The sequence below is a fragment of the Metopolophium dirhodum genome, unplaced genomic scaffold, assembly GCF_019925205.1.
Source record: "Metopolophium dirhodum isolate CAU unplaced genomic scaffold, ASM1992520v1 scaffold1, whole genome shotgun sequence".
NCBI classification, from domain to species: Eukaryota; Metazoa; Arthropoda; class Insecta; order Hemiptera; family Aphididae; genus Metopolophium; species Metopolophium dirhodum.
In genome coordinates this window covers 1,374,842-1,394,877 of record NW_026869896.1, presented here as the reverse complement: position 1 = coordinate 1,394,877, position 20,036 = coordinate 1,374,842, and the positions used below count along the sequence as shown (strand labels likewise).

General features: G+C 25.9%; 3 protein-coding genes across 3 annotated transcripts; 1 reads left to right on the top strand and 2 right to left on the bottom strand.

Moving 5' to 3' along the window:
• Positions 1-3,534: 3,534 nt before the first annotated feature.
• LOC132953284 (uncharacterized) lies at positions 3,535-4,825 on the bottom strand. The gene is made up of 4 exons (XM_061025808.1): positions 4,669-4,825; positions 4,443-4,575; positions 4,135-4,313; positions 3,535-4,058 (listed from the first exon to the last, which is right to left on the bottom strand). Exons 1-4 carry the CDS (start codon positions 4,737-4,739, stop codon positions 3,590-3,592), a joined length of 852 nt encoding a protein of 283 aa, XP_060881791.1. The 5' UTR covers positions 4,740-4,825; the 3' UTR covers positions 3,535-3,589.
• On the bottom strand, positions 4,795-7,151 carry LOC132953265 (uncharacterized). Its single transcript, XM_061025786.1, has 4 exons — positions 6,351-7,151; positions 5,645-6,017; positions 5,159-5,255; positions 4,795-4,942 (listed from the first exon to the last, which is right to left on the bottom strand). Exons 1-4 carry the CDS (start codon positions 6,546-6,548, stop codon positions 4,795-4,797), a joined length of 816 nt encoding a protein of 271 aa, XP_060881769.1. The 5' UTR covers positions 6,549-7,151.
• A 10,691-nt stretch (positions 7,152-17,842) lies between these two features.
• LOC132953264 (uncharacterized) lies at positions 17,843-18,881 on the top strand. Its single transcript, XM_061025784.1, has 3 exons — positions 17,843-17,887; positions 18,081-18,246; positions 18,397-18,881. Exons 1-3 carry the CDS (start codon positions 17,843-17,845, stop codon positions 18,879-18,881), a joined length of 696 nt encoding a protein of 231 aa, XP_060881767.1.
• Positions 18,882-20,036: the final 1,155 nt, after the last annotated feature.

Below are 20,036 nucleotides of genomic sequence, written 5' to 3'. Positions count from 1 at the left end.
GATTGAAGCAGTTATTTTTAATAAATTGTTATTTATTTCAAGATTTATTTTAGGAAAATTAGCCACAAATTTAGTTCCGAATGAATTAAATAAATTTTCAATTTCGCCTATTGAATAAATACCTATAGATATTGTACCTAGTGGGATTTGACCATTTCGACCTAATCTAAATTCACATTCTTTTTCAATATTTATATAATATTCACCATCAATAGGATGATACATTTTTTTCTCACTTGTCATTGAAAAATCAATTTCACTGTTTTCGAAACCTAAATATTTTTTTAATTTTTCATCTAATTTATAATAACAAGGAGATTTAATTGTAATTCTATTAGTTTCATCAGAAAATGATATAATAAGTGGTTCTATTTCTTTATTCAATTGTTCAATACTATATCTACCTGTTTTTATATGTATTATATTCTGTTTAATTTTTATACAACAGTCTGATTCAATATTAATAAAATTGCTGCCTTTCAAAACTATTGAATAGAGACCTAAAAAATGATCACCATCATCATTGTGAATAGTTTTGTTTAAATTAATACAACCCTTTTTAACTTTTATAAATACCATTTATAAAAGTAAATTTATTTTTTATTTAAAATTAAAATCATGTCTTGTTTTCCCATTCTTTAAAATTTTTTCACAATTATAAATAAGATTCAATTTTGTTTCCGAACATGTATTATACCATGTTATTTTGTTTTCTGTAAATTCATTCTTATATCTTTCTGGTAAATTTAACATATATTCATCGTTTAATACAACACTTACTCTTTTTCCAAACTTTGTATCAATCTTTATGAACTTATTTACTGTGTATGGTTTTCCTTGTTCCAAATCATTAAATTTTATAAATGTATATCCATTGTTCATTTTATTTAAAGCATCTTTAAAGTTTTCCATTTCCATTTCTTATTTATATTAGAAAATATAAATTTTTTTATTTTCAATAATTTTTTTAAAAATTTTCTATTTAAAAAATTTTTTTCAATATAAATATAAAAAATGAACGAAACTATATATTGTCTTAAATGTAAAATTCAAACAAAAAATATTAATGCAACTAAAATTCAAACAGTTAATGGTAGATGGAGAATTTCATCAAAATGTTTCAACTGTAACACAAATAAAAGTAAATTTATAAAAAATCCTACAATTGGACATAATATTTCCAATAAAAAATTAAATGATACAGATAAAATGATATTAGCTAAAGAACTTCATAAACCAGTTAGAAAAAAATTTCTTAAACGAAGAATAATTACTAAAGGTATTGATGATTTATGGGCTGCTGATTTAGTTATAATGAGAAATTATTCTGATGAAAATGAGGGTTATTCTTATATATTAACTGTTATAGATACATTTTCAAAATTTTCTTGGGCTTTAGAACTCAAAAAGAAAGATGGAATTAATGTTTCAGAAGCATTTGAAAAAATAATAAAACAAGCTATATCACAAAATCATAATGCACCAAAAAAACTTCACACAGATAAAGGTTTAGAATTTGAAAATAAACATTTTAAAAAAGTTTTGCAAGTATATGGAATTGAAATGTATCACACCCAAAATGAAGAAAAATCGTCAATTATTGAAAGATTTAACAGAACATTAAACAATAAAATGAGATTACATTTTGAATTTACAAATTCTAAAAAATGGATTAAAAGTTTACAAACCTTAATAGATAAATATAATTTCGAAGACATACATCGATCTATTGGTACGAGACCTTGTGAAGTAAATAAATCTAACGAAGAAGATGTTTTTCACAAATTATATTCTACAAAAAACAAACCTAAACCAAAAATTAAATTTAGTGTAGGTGATAGAGTAAGAATACCAGCTTTTAAAAAAACATTTGGTAATAAATATAGTAAAAATTGGACAGAAGAAATATTTATAGTTAATGAAATTTTAAATACAATTCCTATTACCTATAAAATTATAGATTTAAACAATAAAAAGATTATAGGGAGTTTTTATAACGAAGAGTTACAAGACACAATATTTTAATAATATGACCTAAGTTAAAGGAAGTGATATCTATATAAACCTCCTTCTATTATTTAAATATAATTTTAAATAAAAATTATTTTTATTTAAAAATGAATGTAAAAAAATAATAAAGAATATAATAAAGAATGGATGGATTAAATAAAATTGAAACTTTAATTAAAGAAATTGATATCAATAATAAAATGGATGTATTAAATAAAAAAAAATATCCTGCTAAAACTTGTGATAAATGTAATTTAACAATTGGTTACAAAAGTTGGTCTACTCATTTGAAAACTATTCGTCATCAAAAAAATGATATAGATCAAACAATTTTACCTCGTAGAGTTAATACAAAATATAATGGTGTACCAATTAATCAATATAGACTAAAAAATTTTAATTTTTTGAAATTAATGCGAAATGAAATAAAAAAAAGTATACAAAAAAATAAATGTTATGTGAAATTTTGTGCTTTTGAATACTATGAAAATTCTGAGAGTATTAAATATAATCTAAATAAAATTCCAATTGAAGGAAATATTTTTATTATTAGTCAAGGAGATGTTGATTTTGGAAATGGAAATCCTTATATTTCTAAACTATTACATTCACCAACTTGGTTAGAACTTTGTCATATAGCCAATGATCAAATTATTGCAACAAGTGATTATAATCACTATTATCTAGACAATATTAAGATTGTTCAAGATTTAGGAAATATTAAAATGTGTGAATTTAGTATGGGATCTTAATATTATTTAAATATTATTTTTAATAAAAATTATTTTTATTAAAATATTGAATGTAAAAAAAAAATAATATTCTCTATAATAAAGAATGGAAAATAAAAAAATTGAACCTTTAGTTAAAGGAAATGTTAACAATAATAAAATGGTTAACAAAACTTGTGAAAAATGTAACTTAACAGTTAGTTACAAAAATTGGTCTAGACATTTGAAATCTATTCGTCACCAAAACAATGATCCAGATCAAACAATTATACCTCGATTTAGAGGAACATACAGAGGTACAACAACAAAAAATGTAAGAACAAAACAAGAGAGAATACAAAGATCTGCAGATAAAACTTGTGATATTTGTAATGTAACAGTTAAATACAACAGTTGGTCTAAACATTTGCAGTCTATTCGTCATCAAAATAATGGTATAAGACCAATACAAGAGAGAATACCCAAACCACATAAAGTTTTCAATTTTAATGCAAAAATGTTTGAAAATAACAACACGATTAGACCTGTTTTAAAAAATGAAGAAACAGCATTTCAAAGTAGATTAAAAACCAAAGCTGGGCAAGTTAGTCATTTTTTTCAACTAGTTGAAGTTAAGTTACTTCAATAAAAAAACTAACTAAGTTAGAATATAAGTTAGTTTCTGAAACTGTAAAAATTTCTAACTTAGTTAGTTAGAAGTTAGTTTGGTGAAAATAGTAACTAAGTTAGAGTAGAAGTTAGAAGTTAGTTTATAAAAATTAAAAAAATTTTTTGTTAAAATGTAAATAATAAGTTAATATTTAATAATAATACATAATATAATTTATATGACTATATGCTAGTATATTTTATTCAAAATATTTGTTAAATTTTAACAGAAGTGACATTTCAAAAGTATCATCGGACATAGATCCACGCCTTTCATCGAACAATTGGCCTCCTGCACTAAAAAGTCTCTCGACGTGAGCACTAGAGGGAATACTTGTATTATACTTAATATATAATTTTTGTATTTCTTCAGAAAATGTGTTTAATGGTAGTTTAGGAGAAGAGTTTGAATATTCATTAAATAAATTTTGAAGTTTATCTGTTTCTGGATTTTCTAAAGCATCGAAATGTAAAAAATCATCATATGTGACTTCATTGGTTTTATCATTCATAATACATTCAGTATTTTCTGCAATTAGCTCAGACAATCTTGCTTTTAAACATTCTTTCAACTCATTGACCATTTCTACTTCAGCCCAATTCCACTTAAACTTTGGTTCTAAAGTAGCAGCTAATTTCATGTCTGAAGATTCAAAATTTGTATCAAACCTATAAATGAAATATTTTATAAATTATATTTAAAATTAATAAAATTTCATTAATCAATTTCAAAATCATTAATCACCGTTTTTTTAATCCACTGATCAGCACTTCAACTAATGGCTTGCAATATTTTAGGTTTCCATGCAATATAAGTTGATTTAATGATTTTTTTACAGCTGTTAATGTAGGGAGAAGATAACCAATAGAAATATATTTTTCTCCTTGCAGTATATCTAAAGCTTTTGCAATAGGTTTCATAACCTAGAAAAATTAAAGATCAAAATATAATAGTTTATTTATCAAAGCATATTGAGATTGTCTATTGGTTAAATCATTACTGCTTTAGGGGTTAATAATACTATCAACATTTATATTATAATTAAAAGTTACTTTGCAATATTCAGTCAAAAAATCTGTTTCTTGTGGTTTACTTAGGCAAGGCAACTGAATATCAGTACAAATATTCTCTACTTCATCAAAGTGGCTTATAATAAAACTCAAAGAGTCATACAAAGCATTCCAACTACAAAAACAAAAAGAATAACTAATAGGCATATTCAAAATAAAGATATTAATTATATAGATGTATACTATGATAGTTAGTCATTTTAAATACCGTGTATCATTTGGTGTGATTAAATATCGACCTAGATGATTTTTAATTTTATCTGCCACCAATGTACTCATATTTTGTTTATTGAAAAGTGCATTACACTTTCCAAAAGCCCTTCTACTTTATGTTTTATAATGTATGCGAAGCACAGCGCAGTTGTTTAGGCAGCCTAAAATGTCTTTCTTCCCCTTCACTTAAAATTTCAAAAATATCCGTTGAATATATAAGTGAATCATTTTCTGGAGTTTCTATTTCATCTTCAGTAGTGCTATAAAGTCTAATGAAAAAATTGTAATTGTAATTATGATATAAGTAAGTAGGCATGTAAAAAGAAAAATACTACTTTAAGTAGGTATGAGTAAAACAATTGTCTCACAATACAATATTTAGAAGATGTCAGTTCACTATTTGTTTAAAAATTAAAATACCAAATAATACAAATGGTTAGCCGATTCTCTTCTTTTATTCTTTTAATAATAAATATTTATTATACCTGAATGCCTTAGCAAAGTTTGATGCATTATCTGTAACCATATAGGTTACTTTTGTATTTATTTTGTATTCATTCAACACAAGTTCAATCATATCAGCTAGAACATCATATGTATGTTTACCAATTATACGCCTACAAGCAATGGCATTCGACTTGCGTTCAAAGGTGAATGGATCAATCCAGTGTGCAGTAAAGCCCATATAAGACCTACCAAATAATGAAATAAAATAAATTACAAGCATTAGAAGTGTGTAAGTAACAATGATTTGTGAATAGTTTGAATAGATTGTGATTAATTTAAAATATATATATATATTATAATACGAAGGTACCTAAGTAGTTGAAAAAAGACATGATGATAGGACTGGTAGGTAGGTATTATTAAAAAGTAATTTTATTTAAAACTGTTGCATTAATATAGTAAAAACTAGAGAAAAAGCTGATAAATCAAACAGGAAATATTTTTATATGTACTAAAACATTTACCTTCTGAAGCAGTCCAGCAATCTGCAGTAACACATACATATTCCAAATCATTAAACTTTTTGATAATTGAATTTTTCATTTCTTCAAAACTTGAATTAATATTTCTCATCAATGTTCTTCTAGATACTGGTACCATTTGTGCCACAGTATTAGTATATTTGAGGAATGCAGGATGTTCAATGAATGAAAAAGGGGACACCGTACTAATTATTAATTCCATGTTGGCTCTATCAAAAGTAGCTTGAGACAACTTAGTTTTTTGTTTTTTAAATTCATGTAAATTTAATTGTTTCAATGTACTCGGTTTATCTTGATTAAGTGATCTTTTTTTAACCATATCATTAAACTTATCTAACATAGATTTATGTGTACTCTAAAAAAATCAAACAATGACAAGTATAAATATATAATCTATAATTATTAATTAGTAATTTTTCAGATTTAACCATTAACAAAAATAATAAAGAACCACCTTTTATTTTAATGGCTAAATAGCTTAGGCCATATCTAGTCATAGTAACTAATTTGCTGGTAGGCGGGTGATTATTTATTCATTTTTCAAGTATATGTTATTAATTTTTTTAAATAATAATCAGCAAATGTATACTTTAATTGGACAAATAATAACCATACAACCATGCCAGTAAGTAGAAGAAAAAAATTTATTTATTAAAAATAATTAAATATATTCCAAGATTAAATTTACCTTAATATGTGCTCTCAAGTTTGAATACGATGTACTTGAAGTGGATAATGTTTTATGTTTAGGTTTACATAATACACATTTAAATTCAATATTTTTATCCTCAATCTTTCCTTGTTGTTCAAAAAACTGTTGTAACTGTGGCCATTTTAAATTATAATTACTATCGGCAACAGCCGAATCAGCAACGATAACACTCATTTCAATTTTATAATGAACAATTTGCACAACAACGAAAGTAGGCACGAGACGTATTGGTACTGAAAACTGTTTAAAAAAAGAAAACAACAACAGGCAACAGCGCGTATGAATCACGATCGTAAAGTGTCACAAAAGTGTCTTGGTTCTCAGTCGTCATGTGCATGTGTGTAGGATTCTAGAATAATCGCGCGTCGCGACAGTCGTAAATATTATTTGATATTATACGATTTATACGATATTGTGTCTATACTAATTGGTTAAGCCACCCGTATAGATACTATTTATATCTAGACATCTAGTAGATATCTACATTCTACAGACTACGCGGAAAAACCGTGGTTTCTGTGCGTACATTATTATAAATAGTAAATACTAATATTTAATAATATTATATTATATGAGCCAATAATCTATATAACCTAGCCGTAATGTTATGATTAATGAACAGCTTTTGGAATTTTGGAATGAAAAAAAAATTATAATAATAACTAGTTACTTTTTTTTCTAACGAGTTAGATAAGACTATTTTACACATTAAATTCAACTAGTTAAGTTACAAAGTTAATATGATTTAAAACTAACTAGTTAAGTTAGAAAGTTACTTAAAAAGTAACTTTCTAACTTAATTTTAACTTTCTAACTAGTTAGTGCCCAGCTTTGTTAAAAACTTATATTATTAAAAATAATATGGGTATTAAAGATATACAAACATTTTTAAATCGTTTAGATAAACCAGTAATAGGACGACTTAAACATTTATTAAAGAATCAAAATTTAAAAGTTAATATTATGTTTCTTGCTATATATAAGAGAGGTACTAATAAAGAAAATATGGAATATGAGGAAAAAAATTTTAAAACAACAAATAAAATTTTAACTACAAATTCTGACTTAAATGTTTATTATACAAATGAAAAAATTAAAATTGTAAAAGAAGAAGAAGATTTTATAATAAAAAATTCTCAATGGAGACTTCATCAAATTTTAAGTTTGGGAATAAATATAAATAAATATGTTCCTTTTAAGGGTTCTTCATATATTGAATTACCTAAAAACATTGGAGATAAACATGCTATTATAAATGTTAAAAATGAAGATGATAAATGTTTTCTTTGGGCAATACTCTCAGCTTTACATCCTGCTAAAAAAGATGGACAGAGTTACAAAATATAAAAAATGGGAAAATGAATATGATGATGTAATTAAAAAATCTAAAATAGAATTTCCAGTAAGTACCAAAGATGTTCCAAAATTTGTTAAATTAATTAACAATTTATCTGTTAATATTTACTGTCTAGAAGAAAAAAGTAAAAATAATCATATAATTGTACCATTAGAAGTAACTACAAATGAAAAAACAAATCATATAGATTTGTTGTATTTAAGAGAGGATAATGAGAATAAAGGTCATTATTGTTGGATTAAGGATTTATGGAAACTTTGTGGAAGTCAAATGACAAAAGATGGTCATAAAAGATTTTTATGTAAAATGTGTTTAAATAGTTTTGATACAGAAAATAAGTTAAATGAACATAAACATTATTGTGCTAATAATAAAGCTGCTAAAATAGTTCTACCAGAACCCTATAATAAAACTTTAGTATTTGAAAAATATAATAATTCCTTAAGAGTACCTTTTGTGGTTTTTGCTGACTATGAATGTACTCTTAAACCAATATATACTTGTCAACCAAATGATACAGAGTCTTTTACTAATTGTTATCAGAAACATATACCCAATAATATTTGTTATTATATTAAATATAGTAATGGTGATTATAAGCCTCCTGTAACATATTCTGGTCCAAACGTAGCTCAAGTATTTTATGAATGTATGAAAAATGAAGAAATAAGTATTTCTGAAATATATGATAAAATAGTTCCTATGAAATCATTGAATGCAGAACAATTAAATAATTATTATAATAAATCTAATAAATGTCATATTTGTGAAAGATATTTAAGTGAAATACCTCCAATGTTAGAGAAAAAATTTAAAATATATAAAAACACTATTGAATATTATAAAAATACTGATGATGTTAAAAAAATTAAATTGTATGAAGATGATCTTAAAATAATTAATGATAATATTGAATATTATAAAAATACTGATGATGTTAAAAAATTAAAATTGCATGAAGATAAACTTAAAATAATTAAAGACACTATTAAATATTATAAAAATACTGATGATGTTAAAAAATTAAAATTGCATGAAGATGATCTTAAAATAATTAAAGCCACTATTGAATATTATAAAAATACTGATGATGTTAAAGAATTAAAATTGTATGAAGATAAGCTTAAAAATGAATTAGAAAATAAAAATAAAAATATGAGAAAAGGTCGGGATCATGACCACTTAACTGGAGAATATAGAGGAGCAGCACATTCTATCTGTAATCTTAACTACCAAAATCCACGTTTTATTCCAATTGTTTTTCATAATCTTTCAGGTTATGATGCCCATCTATTTATAAAAGAATTTGGGAACGATAATGAACAAATAAAAATGCTCGCAAATAATGAGGAAAAATATATTTCTTTTTCAAAAATTATACCACGTGTAGTAACTAGGAATGGCAAAGACATAAAAATATCTACAGAATTAAGATTTATAGATTCATTCAAATTTTTACCCAGTTCTTTAGACAAGTTAACAAATAATTTAAGAAATGATTCGAAATTAAATTTAAAAAATAAATTTAAAGAACTTAGTAAATATTTTCCTGAAGAACATTTAGATTTAGTTACTAGAAAGTTAGCTTATCCCTATGAGTATATGGATTGTGAAGAAAAATTTAATGAAACATGTTTACCTCCTATTGAAAAATTTTATAGTTCTCTCACTGATAAAAATATAACTAAAGAGGAATATGAAAACTCACAGAAAATTTGGAAAGTGTTTAATATACAAAATATGCGTGAATTCACTAGTTTATATAATAAGATCGATGTTTTATTATTAACAGACATAATAGAAAATTTTAGAGATATTTCTTTAAAAAATTATAAATTAGATCCTATGTGGTATTTTACAACACCAGGATTTGCATGGGATTGTATGTTAAGAATGACAAACGTAAAATTAGATTTATTAACAGATATAGATCAAATATTGTTGTTTGAAAATGGAATCAGAGGTGGTTTATCTCAATGTAGTCAAAGATATTCAAAAGCAAATAATAAATATATGGGAGATAAATTTAAAAAAAAAGAGGAATCAATATTTTTAGAATACTTGGATGCAAATAATCTTTACGGTTGGGCAATGAGTAAATATTTACCTACTGGAGATTTCAAATGGGTTGATAATCTAAATGATTTTGATGTAATGAATATTTCTGACAAATCATCTAAAGGTTATATTTTAGAAGTCGATTTAACTTATCCTGAAGAACTTCATGATCTACATTCAGATTTCCCTTTAGCACCGGAAAGACATTTTGATGACAAACAACTCCCAAAATTATTAACAACTTTGTATGATAAGAAAAAATATATAATACATTATGAAACACTAAAATTATATATTAAATTAGGTTTAAAAATAGAGAAAATTCACAGAGTTTTAGAATTTAGTCAATCTCCTTGGTTAAAAGTTTATATTGATTTTAATACTAATCTTAGATCAGAAGCTAAGAATGATTTTGAAAAAGAATTTTTCAAATTAATGAATAATAGTGTTTATGGACGTACTATGATGAATGTTCGAAATCATGTTGATATAAGATTATGTTCTAATGCAGTCCAACTAGAAAAATTAATTTCAAAACCAAATTTTGATCGAGGAACAATTTTTACTGAAAATTTAGCTGCAGTACATATGAAAAAATGTGAAATAACTTTCAATCAACCAATATATGTAGGAATGTGTATTTTAGATTTATCTAAAATGTTAATGTATGATTTTTATTATAATATAATTAAACAAAAATATGGAAATAGAGTTAGATTGTTATATACAGATACAGATTCACTTATATTAGAAATAAAAACTAATGATTTTTATCAAGATATGAAAATTATGTTAGATCATTTTGACACTTCAGATTATCCAAAAGATAATATTTATGGTTTACCTTTAGTTAACAAAAAAGTCTTAGGCAAGTTTAAAGATGAATTAAATGGAAAAATTATGACTGAATTTATAGGTTTAAGATCCAAATTATATTCACATCGAATCTTAGATTCTGAAAAAGAAATTAAAAAAGCTAAAGGTGTTAAAAAAAATGTTGTGGAAAATAAAATATGTTTTAATGATTTTGAAAATTGTTTACTAACAAAAAAATCAAAATATGTTAAACAAAATTTATTTAGAACTAAGAAACATGATATTTTTACTGTAGAACAAAACAAAAAAGCTTTAAGTGTTTATGATGATAAAAGATTTATTTTAGAAAATGGTATTGATACATTAGCTTGGGGACATTATAAAACAAAAATAGACAGAAATGATTTTGTAGACCATCTCAATACATTAATTAGAAATCAAAATCAAAAAGATTAGAAAAAATATTTTAATTATTATTGCAATTGGATTTTTAGAAAAATATTTTAATTATTATTGCATTTCGATTTTGAAAAAAATATTTTGGGGTGATTTTGCAAAAAATATTTTAATTATTATTGCATTTAGATTTTCTTAAAAATATTTTGGGGGGATCATGGCATTTCAATTTTTAATTATTAATAACATAAGTTTTGCGAAAAATATTTTAATTATTATTGCATTTCGATTTTTATTTTTAATAATTAAGTTTTGCGGAAAATATTTTAATTATTATTGCATTTCATAAGTTTTGCGAAAAATATTTTAATTATTATTGCATTTAGATTTTCTGATCTTTTTACACATTGTTTTCTTTGTGATCTTTTATTGATATAATATGGACTGCGCCAGGAATGGTATATATATACTACTCCCATAGTAATATTATAAAACTGTATTATCATTACAACAATAAATTGTTATTGTTCTATTTTATTTTTTAAAAAAAAGAAGTATGATGTTAAATTAAATAATAACAATAAAAAAAAAAATAGTACTTACATAGCTTGTAGAAATTGAGGTACTTTTTCTAAGTATGATGGCTGGTCTATTTGTTAGAGTTGTTTTGACAATCTTTTGACTGGCCGTTGAAGATGTTTGGTAAACTGCTGGCTGGCTGTTGTTTTGGCGAAGAAGACTGTTCTGCTGCTGGCTGCTCTTGGAACTGCTGTTGCTTGAACTGATGACGATAAGCTAAGAAATTCTGGGTTTTATACCCGAAAATAACCCTCTCTTCTCTCATTAGAATTTTTTTGTGATGGATTTAAACATTTCAACTTATTTTACATCCTGTTTTAATATTATAATGGCATTGACATTAAGTAAATGTGAAAACATTTGACTGAGCAGGTTATATTAGCAGCAATTTAGATTCATATAATATAATTGGTTTTTGAGAATGAATGTATACATTCTAAGCATTGACATTTAGTAAATGTGAAAACATTTGGCTGGACAGGTTATGTTAGCAACAATTAAAATTCATATAATGTAATTGGTTTTTGAGAATGAATGTATACATTCTAATTTATTTTAAATCCTGTTTGTAATAATTTAAATTCATGTAATGTAATTTGCTGTTGTATATGAACATGTTTCAGCACCCATCTAAGGTAAGGTTATTGTAGAAATTTATTCAAGGAGGGTATTGACCATGGTAAAAGGTGAATGTCATAAACATTTGGCTGGGATAGGTTATGTTAGCGTCAATTTAAAGTCATGTAATGTGATTTTGCTGTTGTACCTGTATGTTCATGTTTTAGCAGGTTTCTATAATGTAAGGCTATGACCATTTGTATACTTAATTATTGAAGTAGTGGTAAAAATCTGTGTATAAAAGACAGAGGGAATTCTCTAATATTCACCAGTCTTCAAGATTTCATCCCAGGACAAGAAGCTCAGTTCAACAGAAATACTACCAAAATAAAATGTCGTACCGTACAATTGCTTCAACTGATTCAGAGGTTAGTAACTACTTAGTAAATATCTTATAACCATAGCAAATTGGAGGCCGGTCGTAACACCACTCAACGCTATGGTTATAATTCTTAAAATAATATTAAATGACTGATTATAACATAGTATATTGGAAGTGTGTCGTAACTTCACTCAACGCTTTGGGTATAATTCTTGGGACATAGAAAAAATATATAATGGAAAAAAAAAACAGTAAAAATAATATACTATGTTTTATGTTTCACAGAATGAACATTTTAGCGAATCAATTGATATAAGACCGTCTTTTTCAAAAACAAAACCTGGATCAAAACGTTCTGCAGAAAAAACAAGTGTTAAAAAACCTATGAAAAAGAAGCAGAATAAAATGGTAATAAAAATAATATTTTTTCCTAATGATAGCATAAAAAATTTATTTTTTTTTTATAGAATGCATCATACAGAGATAATATAAGCGAACGCTTGAGATCAGAAGATTTTGATGTTGAAGTATTTAATTCGCTAACATTCAGACAAGGAGATGGCGTTGTGACAATAAAGACGCCTTTTGAAGAAAAAGGAAAGGATCTTTGGGTGCTAAGTCATCATAAGGTTACTAACATCGAGAATGTACCAGTAAAAGACAGGTAAATACATTGGTTTAAATTTAAAAACTATTGCTGAATCTGTTTTTTTTACTGATTTTATTTACTTCTTTTGTTTTTAAATAAAATAATTTGTTGTAAAAGATGGAAGTTCAGTGAAGCTACTTAGATTGTACACGACCGACGAATCAAAAGATCAAACACTTCATACTGGTCTTAATGAGACAATGCAAATTATATTTGATAAATTACTAACCGATCCAAAGCGTCAAACTATTAAAAGCAAGACGGTTGTTTGATTATTATACGGAAAAATGAGTTTCATTTAATAAAACAAAATATTATTATACATGTATGTTTTTATTTGTTCAATACTCAAAGGTCTTGGAAAACATAAACCTATAAACTATATAGTATGTCTGAGAAAAAAATTTCTAATTGAAACATTGCTATCAATTCTGTACTATCAAAATTTAATCTACTTATTTACTGAAAACATAAAATTTGAAACTAAAACGCATTAAAACTATTCTTTATGATTAAAGGTAACATGTAATTTAAGAAAAAAAAGCAAGTTTATTATTGAATAAAAAAGTTTTTATTTTTTAAATAAATAATTATTAAACATATTTATATATTTTATATTATTAGATCTTGTAAAATCATATCGGACAATGTGTTAAAATGAAATTGTAATATTTCATATAAAAATGATGTGTCATCGTTCTGTAAATGATTATAATAATTAAAATCATAGTTTTGAATATATTGGTTGGTAAATTCGTTCCTTTGGCAAGTGGATGGCAGACCACGGACATCATTTTTAATTAGGTCATATGCAGTGTTGAAAGTAATTTGATAATTTGCTAAACTTTTTTGCTTGTCTACCACATACAAATCAATCAAATTCTGTAATTGACGAAGCCGGTACAAATCTACGTGTGTCAAGGTAATATATTCCTCGTTTAGATGTAGGGTAATTGAACTCTGTTTAACATTAATTGAATATGAAAAGGAATCGGTAATCTTTACACGCCTCACCCTGGTATTTAGGTTATTAATAATTGAATTGTAATTAGATTCAGACATCAGTGTGAACCATTCTTCTAAACTTAATGTAATAATTTTCTTTGAAAGTTTACATTCTAATAATAAAATAATTGAAATCTGCTTATTAATTAGTAATCCAACTGTAATACTTTTCTTGTTAAAAGCTCGGATGTCGAATGTAGACTTACAGACAATTATTGGTGGACTCATAATGAAGTTTTTTTTTTGCTAAAAAAGTACACAATAAAAAGTAGGATATAACTGTTAGGAGTTATACATTGGACTGTTAGTTTTTTCCTTTGCAGTCATATTATATACTAAAAACTCGGATAAAAAAAAAATGCAAAAAATGTGAACATTACAGGGCTAACTGTTAGCCAATTAGTGCATACTAGAGAGGGAATTTACATATACTTACTAACCTGATACCTGAAAAACATTTTAAATTATTATATACGCACTAACCCGCTAGGCTATACGTCCACGAGATATTAAATCGAATAATAAAACATTTAATATAAAACATTCAATTTTTTTTTTATTTTTTTTTTTTATTCAATACAGCAAATATTATAAACAGTATATTATATAAAAAAAAACATGATTTAACAAATGGTGTCGTACGAATCGGTTTCACAATTACAAATAACTTCAGTTTTACAATATTTACTTAAGACTTTTTGAACAAACTGATTACCTTTCATTAATAATACATATAAACATTTTGGTGAGAATCGGGTATGTTCTATAAAACAATTATCATCGATTTCAAAACTATGTAGAATTACTCCACACCAATGACATTGAACTGCGTCATCGAGATTGATATAGTAAAATCCACATTCTGAGAGCTTGTACTTATTCTGGCCGGTATTTGAAGGAAAACTTTTAAAAGATCGTAACCTAGATACAAATGCAGAGAATTCTGGATACGCTGGCGTTGAATTGAATCGTATTTGATCGACCAATGACTGGACATCGTTTGCGCATTTTTGAAAATTCATTTTTGAAGAAATTAAATAACTTATACAATTTAATAAAACTTTGAGAAAATAAAGAAAAATGAGACACGACTTGAGTGAACGATGGATCATTAGTAACTGAATATGAAAAAAATAATCAGCTATCAGCTTATAACTTAAAATTATTGTAAATAATAAATAATGTTTTTATCATTATTAAAAAAATCAGTGTAACCAACATGAGTAAAAATGAAATACAGTACATTTTTTCGAGGTAAAATTTACTAACAATCAGTGTGAAATGTGTTACACGGTAAATCTGAGTGCTCCAAGGGGGACATTCCCCCTTGAAAAAAAATTTTTACCGTGGAAAAGCTGGCTGTGAACATACAAATATATACTACTCGCTGTATCAAGCCACGTTCCCCATCGGGTAATAATAGGTTGTGGGGGTAAACTTAAGTTTGGACATTTTTCTTTAAAAGTACCTACACGACTAGGTGCTTTTAAAAAAACTTTTTTTGTGTTAGATACCAACAAATCAACATTTGAGAATTCATCCCTAATAGCTTCTGATAATCTATGAAGCCCATGGGCCATACAAGTAATATGGATTAGTTTAGGATAAAATACCTTAAGCGTATGTCCAGATTTTACCATATAAGGAGCGGCGTCTGTGACATACAATAACACTTTGTCATGCAATACTTTTTCAGGCCATAATATACTCATTGAATCATTGAATAATTTCGAAATTGTTTGAAAATTTGTCTTTTCTAAATGTTCAACAGTTAAAACAATCGGTTTTGTTGAATTTTCAGAAGACAGAGAACCAATTATTACACTTGCGACATATCGTCCTTGGACATCAATAGTTTCGTCTATTGATACCCAAATAGAACTATTCCCTATTTCCTTCCTAATCTTACGTAATACGTATTCGTTACATAATGGAACATAGTTTTTTCGTACAGTCGATTCATCGGGTAATTTTAGTTTAATATACTTTTCAAAAAAATTGTTAAATTCTGCGTTTTTAATATCCATAAAGGGATATCATTTGCTACCATAAACGTTGTTAAATCATTGTTAAACTCATTTAAATGTTGGTTATTTGTTCTAGCTTGAGTAAACGATATTTGAATAAATTGTTGACTTACCTGTTCTTTATTAGACTTCAACTTATAGTTTCCGATGTGTTTTGAAGTTTCTAAATGTTGTGTAACCTGTGATTTTCTATTACACGACACGTTGATACCACAACAAATACAAAATAATATACCTCCGTCTGTTTTAAAGATGCCTGGATATTCGGTTACATAATAATGTGCTTTATTTGCCTTTGACATTTTTTTAAATGTTGATAATTGATATTAAGAAAAAAAACCGTGGACACACTACACCGACGAACAACAGCCAGTAACTAATATTACTATAATATTATGTTAGCTTAATCGCACGTCCCAGAAATCAGATTATGATATATATATATATATATATATATATATTTATCTATAAGATAACGTTTATAATGCGTCTATGCGTCTGTCACGGAATTCCCTTTTATAAAATATTTTGTTTTATTCGGTCGAATTATATTTGTCAGGAACGTCGGCGATCGGGCAAAATCGGCATGTATATCAAACTTTTAGTAAAATTTAAAATATTTTATCAAGTATTTATTAAATATGCACATTTTATGTAATTACCCCGAAATATGCAATTATTATGCATTTTGTTGCAAATATGCAAAAATATGCAAAATAAAAAATTAACAGTAGAATCTACGTTTTACGAAACGTCAAGATATTTAATCAGAATTATTATACGTCATATGTAGAAGAATATGTATTTGCATAAAAATCCGGGCCCTAGTCATCACCATTGCCCTATACTTCAAATTGTAATTCTGAATCGGTAATTTATAGTTTTAGAATGTAGAAGTATGCTAGGAATGTGTAGTTAGTATTTATTTTAATTTCATAGTTTCAGTTTCAAAATTTACAAAACTTTCTTCAAAGTATTGTAGAAGGTAGAGCTCTTTTAGAATTGTACAAGGATAGTGGTATATTGGACAATTCAGGCAGAAGAAAACTCTGTAATTTAATAGTTAGAAGAGAACTTGATAATGACCCTGGAAAAATTATATCTAGCCAACGCCTTTTGTCCATTTCTGAAGAAATAATTAAAACTTTTACTAAAGAACATATAAGTACTTATTTTATCCCCTACATAAGTTATGGTAGGTACATTCATAAAATAAAGTAATTTGAAATGAATGTGTATTAAAATTATTTTTTCGTCTAGGTCCAACTTTAAAAAAGGCGGCAAAAAGTAAATTACTGGACTGTTTCAATAACAGGCGTAGAGAATATAAAAAAGCTGGAATAATTACATCAAGGCTTTCTAACGGTGGACAGTTAAGCAAGCTACCACTTGGTTTAAATGTAAATTCTGCAGGTGTGTATTGTGTCTCTTAGTAAATATTAATCATATTTGGAGCAGTGTATAATAAACATTTAACAAATTTAAATAGTCATTGAAAGAAAAGATATTGAAGAGCCCCTAGCTTGGCTGAAAAACTCTTCTGATCCTTGGTACATAGTTGAAGATTATTGGAGTATTACAGAATCATATAGAATTCAAGGAGAACTAGGCACAAAAAGTAAAGGATCGGTTGGTGATTATATGAAAGATTTCCCATGTCTAAAAAAGCCATCAGGTTATACTCTTGTAAGTTATAAAAAAGAACTAATAATAATAATAATTGACTAACAATTTTTTTTAACTGTTATTAATACCATTGATTATATTATACTAATATAAATTGCTCACAAACAAGGTTTACATGACTGTGTTGGTTGTATAGGACTTCAATTATTAGAAGGTGCAATTATTTTTAAATAATAACATTTTTATGTTTCAGTTGCTTAAAGACTTCTGTTATATCTATCCACAAAATAAAGAAAGCTTATTCGAAAATTTTCCGATTTACAAATCAAAAATATTACAGTTAGCTAAAACAGCATCAACTACATTAAGAGATACCACACTCAAGGATATCATTAAAGAGTCCTTAGATTTAGCCCCAGGTACCTTATTTTATATTTATTTATCTGATAATAGTTTTGTTCTAATTATATTATACATATGAATTTATTATGCTTATACCTATGTATAATATTTACAGATGCATTAAATGTATTTGTGATAATAACAAAACATATTTTATTTTATTTTAGATAGTGAAGAAACATCTTCATTGGCAGCATTATTGGTATTACCATTTTTGTTTTCTCCAGTTAGTTCAAAAAGAAAAAAAGGTAATACAGTTTGTTGGAGACCATCGAAAATTGAGATGCGAGATGGCTTTATTCTTCATATTCGTTCTCAAGTCGAGTTACAAGAAGCAATAACCAGAAGGAAGGAGAAATATGTCAAACTCGGTCTTACATTACAACCAATGGTAATTGTAGTGGGTCCTAAAATAAGTGAAATAAATCAATACTCTGTCACTGTAGATGATACTTTTTACGAGTTACACTCTATAGTATCTGCTGTAGATTGTTGTTTTAAAGTAATACATGCTCTAAATGCAGAATATCCAACTGAATGCTTACCTATATGGACTTTTATTCAGAAAGATTTTTATAAAATTAAAACTACTTACGATACAGAATATGTAACAGTCAATTCTTTGATAAGTGATCTTGGAATACAAGAATAATTTAATTTTAAATTTTATTAAATATTTTGCTCTTATACATTATTATTATTAAAAAAAAGTTAATTTTTATAAAGTTGGCATAAAAGTCTTAATTTAAACTAACATTTTATATTATTTAGTTTAGGTATGAGAACAAAATTTAATTTCAATTCTTATCATAATTTTTATATCAAGCTATAAATATGCCTATTTGTTTTGTATGTAAACAATTCTTGTCATCTATTCAAAATTTAAATAAACATATTAAATTTGAACATTCAACACATGATTTTTCTATGTATATATGTGCTGAAAATGATTGTAACCGTTCTTTTAATTTGCTTAATTCTTTTAAAAAACATTTATCTACTCATTTGAGTGAAAATGTAAATCATGAAAGTACTTCACATTTAATCAGTAATACATCAATGGTTGTAAATAATTGTACTTTGGTTTCTGATTTTATACCTTCGGCTAATAATATTATATTTACTAACTCTCCAGCTTCGGACGTATTAACTTGTTTTGATAACCAATCAATAACTAAGGAAACTCATTATAGTAATCTTATAGCGTCATTATACTCAAATCCTCAAGTTCCCCGAAATGTTGTACAAAGTGTAGTAGAAGGTATTGACTGTATTGTGGGAGGAATAAAAAACTCATTGCTAAATACTACTTCACAATTACTCACAGACGATGGTATTTCAACTAACGTTTTTGATAGCTTAAATTTAAAAATAAATAATATTGATAACAATTTTACATGTTTTAGTTCTGAATACAAACGTATGAAATATTACACCGATCTAGGCACATTTATTTTGCCACAAGAAATTACTATAGGAGAACGATTAAATGAAAATAGAAATAGAAATTGTTTTTCTATTACTCCAACTAATTGCACTGAACAGTTAATTCCTCTCCGTAAAGTTTTAAAAAAGTTTCTAGAACTAAAAAATGTATTAGTGGATACTTTGGAGTATATGAACAAAATTAAAAGTTATGACACAATTGTTGTTAATTTTATTCAGGTAATACTTGGCAAAAAAAATTGAACACTCATGAAAATCAGCTTGTTTTACCAGTTTTTTTATTTTTTGACGACTATGAGGTGGGAGATCCTTTAGGAAGTAAATCTGGTGTACATAAACTAGGGGCTGTTTATTTCAGTGG

Bases quoted from the DNA above. Each gene is read 5' to 3' on its own strand.
- LOC132953284 (XM_061025808.1), bottom strand. From the start codon at position 4,739: ATGAGTACATTGGTGGCAGATAAAATTAAAAATCATCTAGGTCGATAT. The intron at 4,576-4,668 runs GTATTTAAAATG...TTGTTTTTGTAG, and splicing joins ATCACACCAAATGATACACG to TTGGAATGCTTTGTATGACT. The intron at 4,314-4,442 runs GTAACTTTTAAT...TAATTTTTCTAG, and splicing joins TTTTGACTGAATATTGCAAA to GTTATGAAACCTATTGCAAA.
- LOC132953265 (XM_061025786.1), bottom strand. From the start codon at position 6,548: ATGAGTGTTATCGTTGCTGATTCGGCTGTTGCCGATAGTAATTATAAT. The intron at 5,256-5,644 runs GTAAATGTTTTA...ATGATGTTCTAG, and splicing joins TTGCTGGACTGCTTCAGAAG to CTGATATGATTGAACTTGTG. The intron at 4,943-5,158 runs GTATAATAAATA...TTTTTTCATTAG, and splicing joins AACTTTGCTAAGGCATTCAG to ACTTTATAGCACTACTGAAG.
- LOC132953264 (XM_061025784.1), top strand. From the start codon at position 17,843: ATGAAAGATTTCCCATGTCTAAAAAAGCCATCAGGTTATACTCTT. The intron at 17,888-18,080 runs GTAAGTTATAAA...TTTATGTTTCAG, and splicing joins AGCCATCAGGTTATACTCTT to TTGCTTAAAGACTTCTGTTA. The intron at 18,247-18,396 runs GTACCTTATTTT...ATTTTATTTTAG, and splicing joins GTCCTTAGATTTAGCCCCAG to ATAGTGAAGAAACATCTTCA.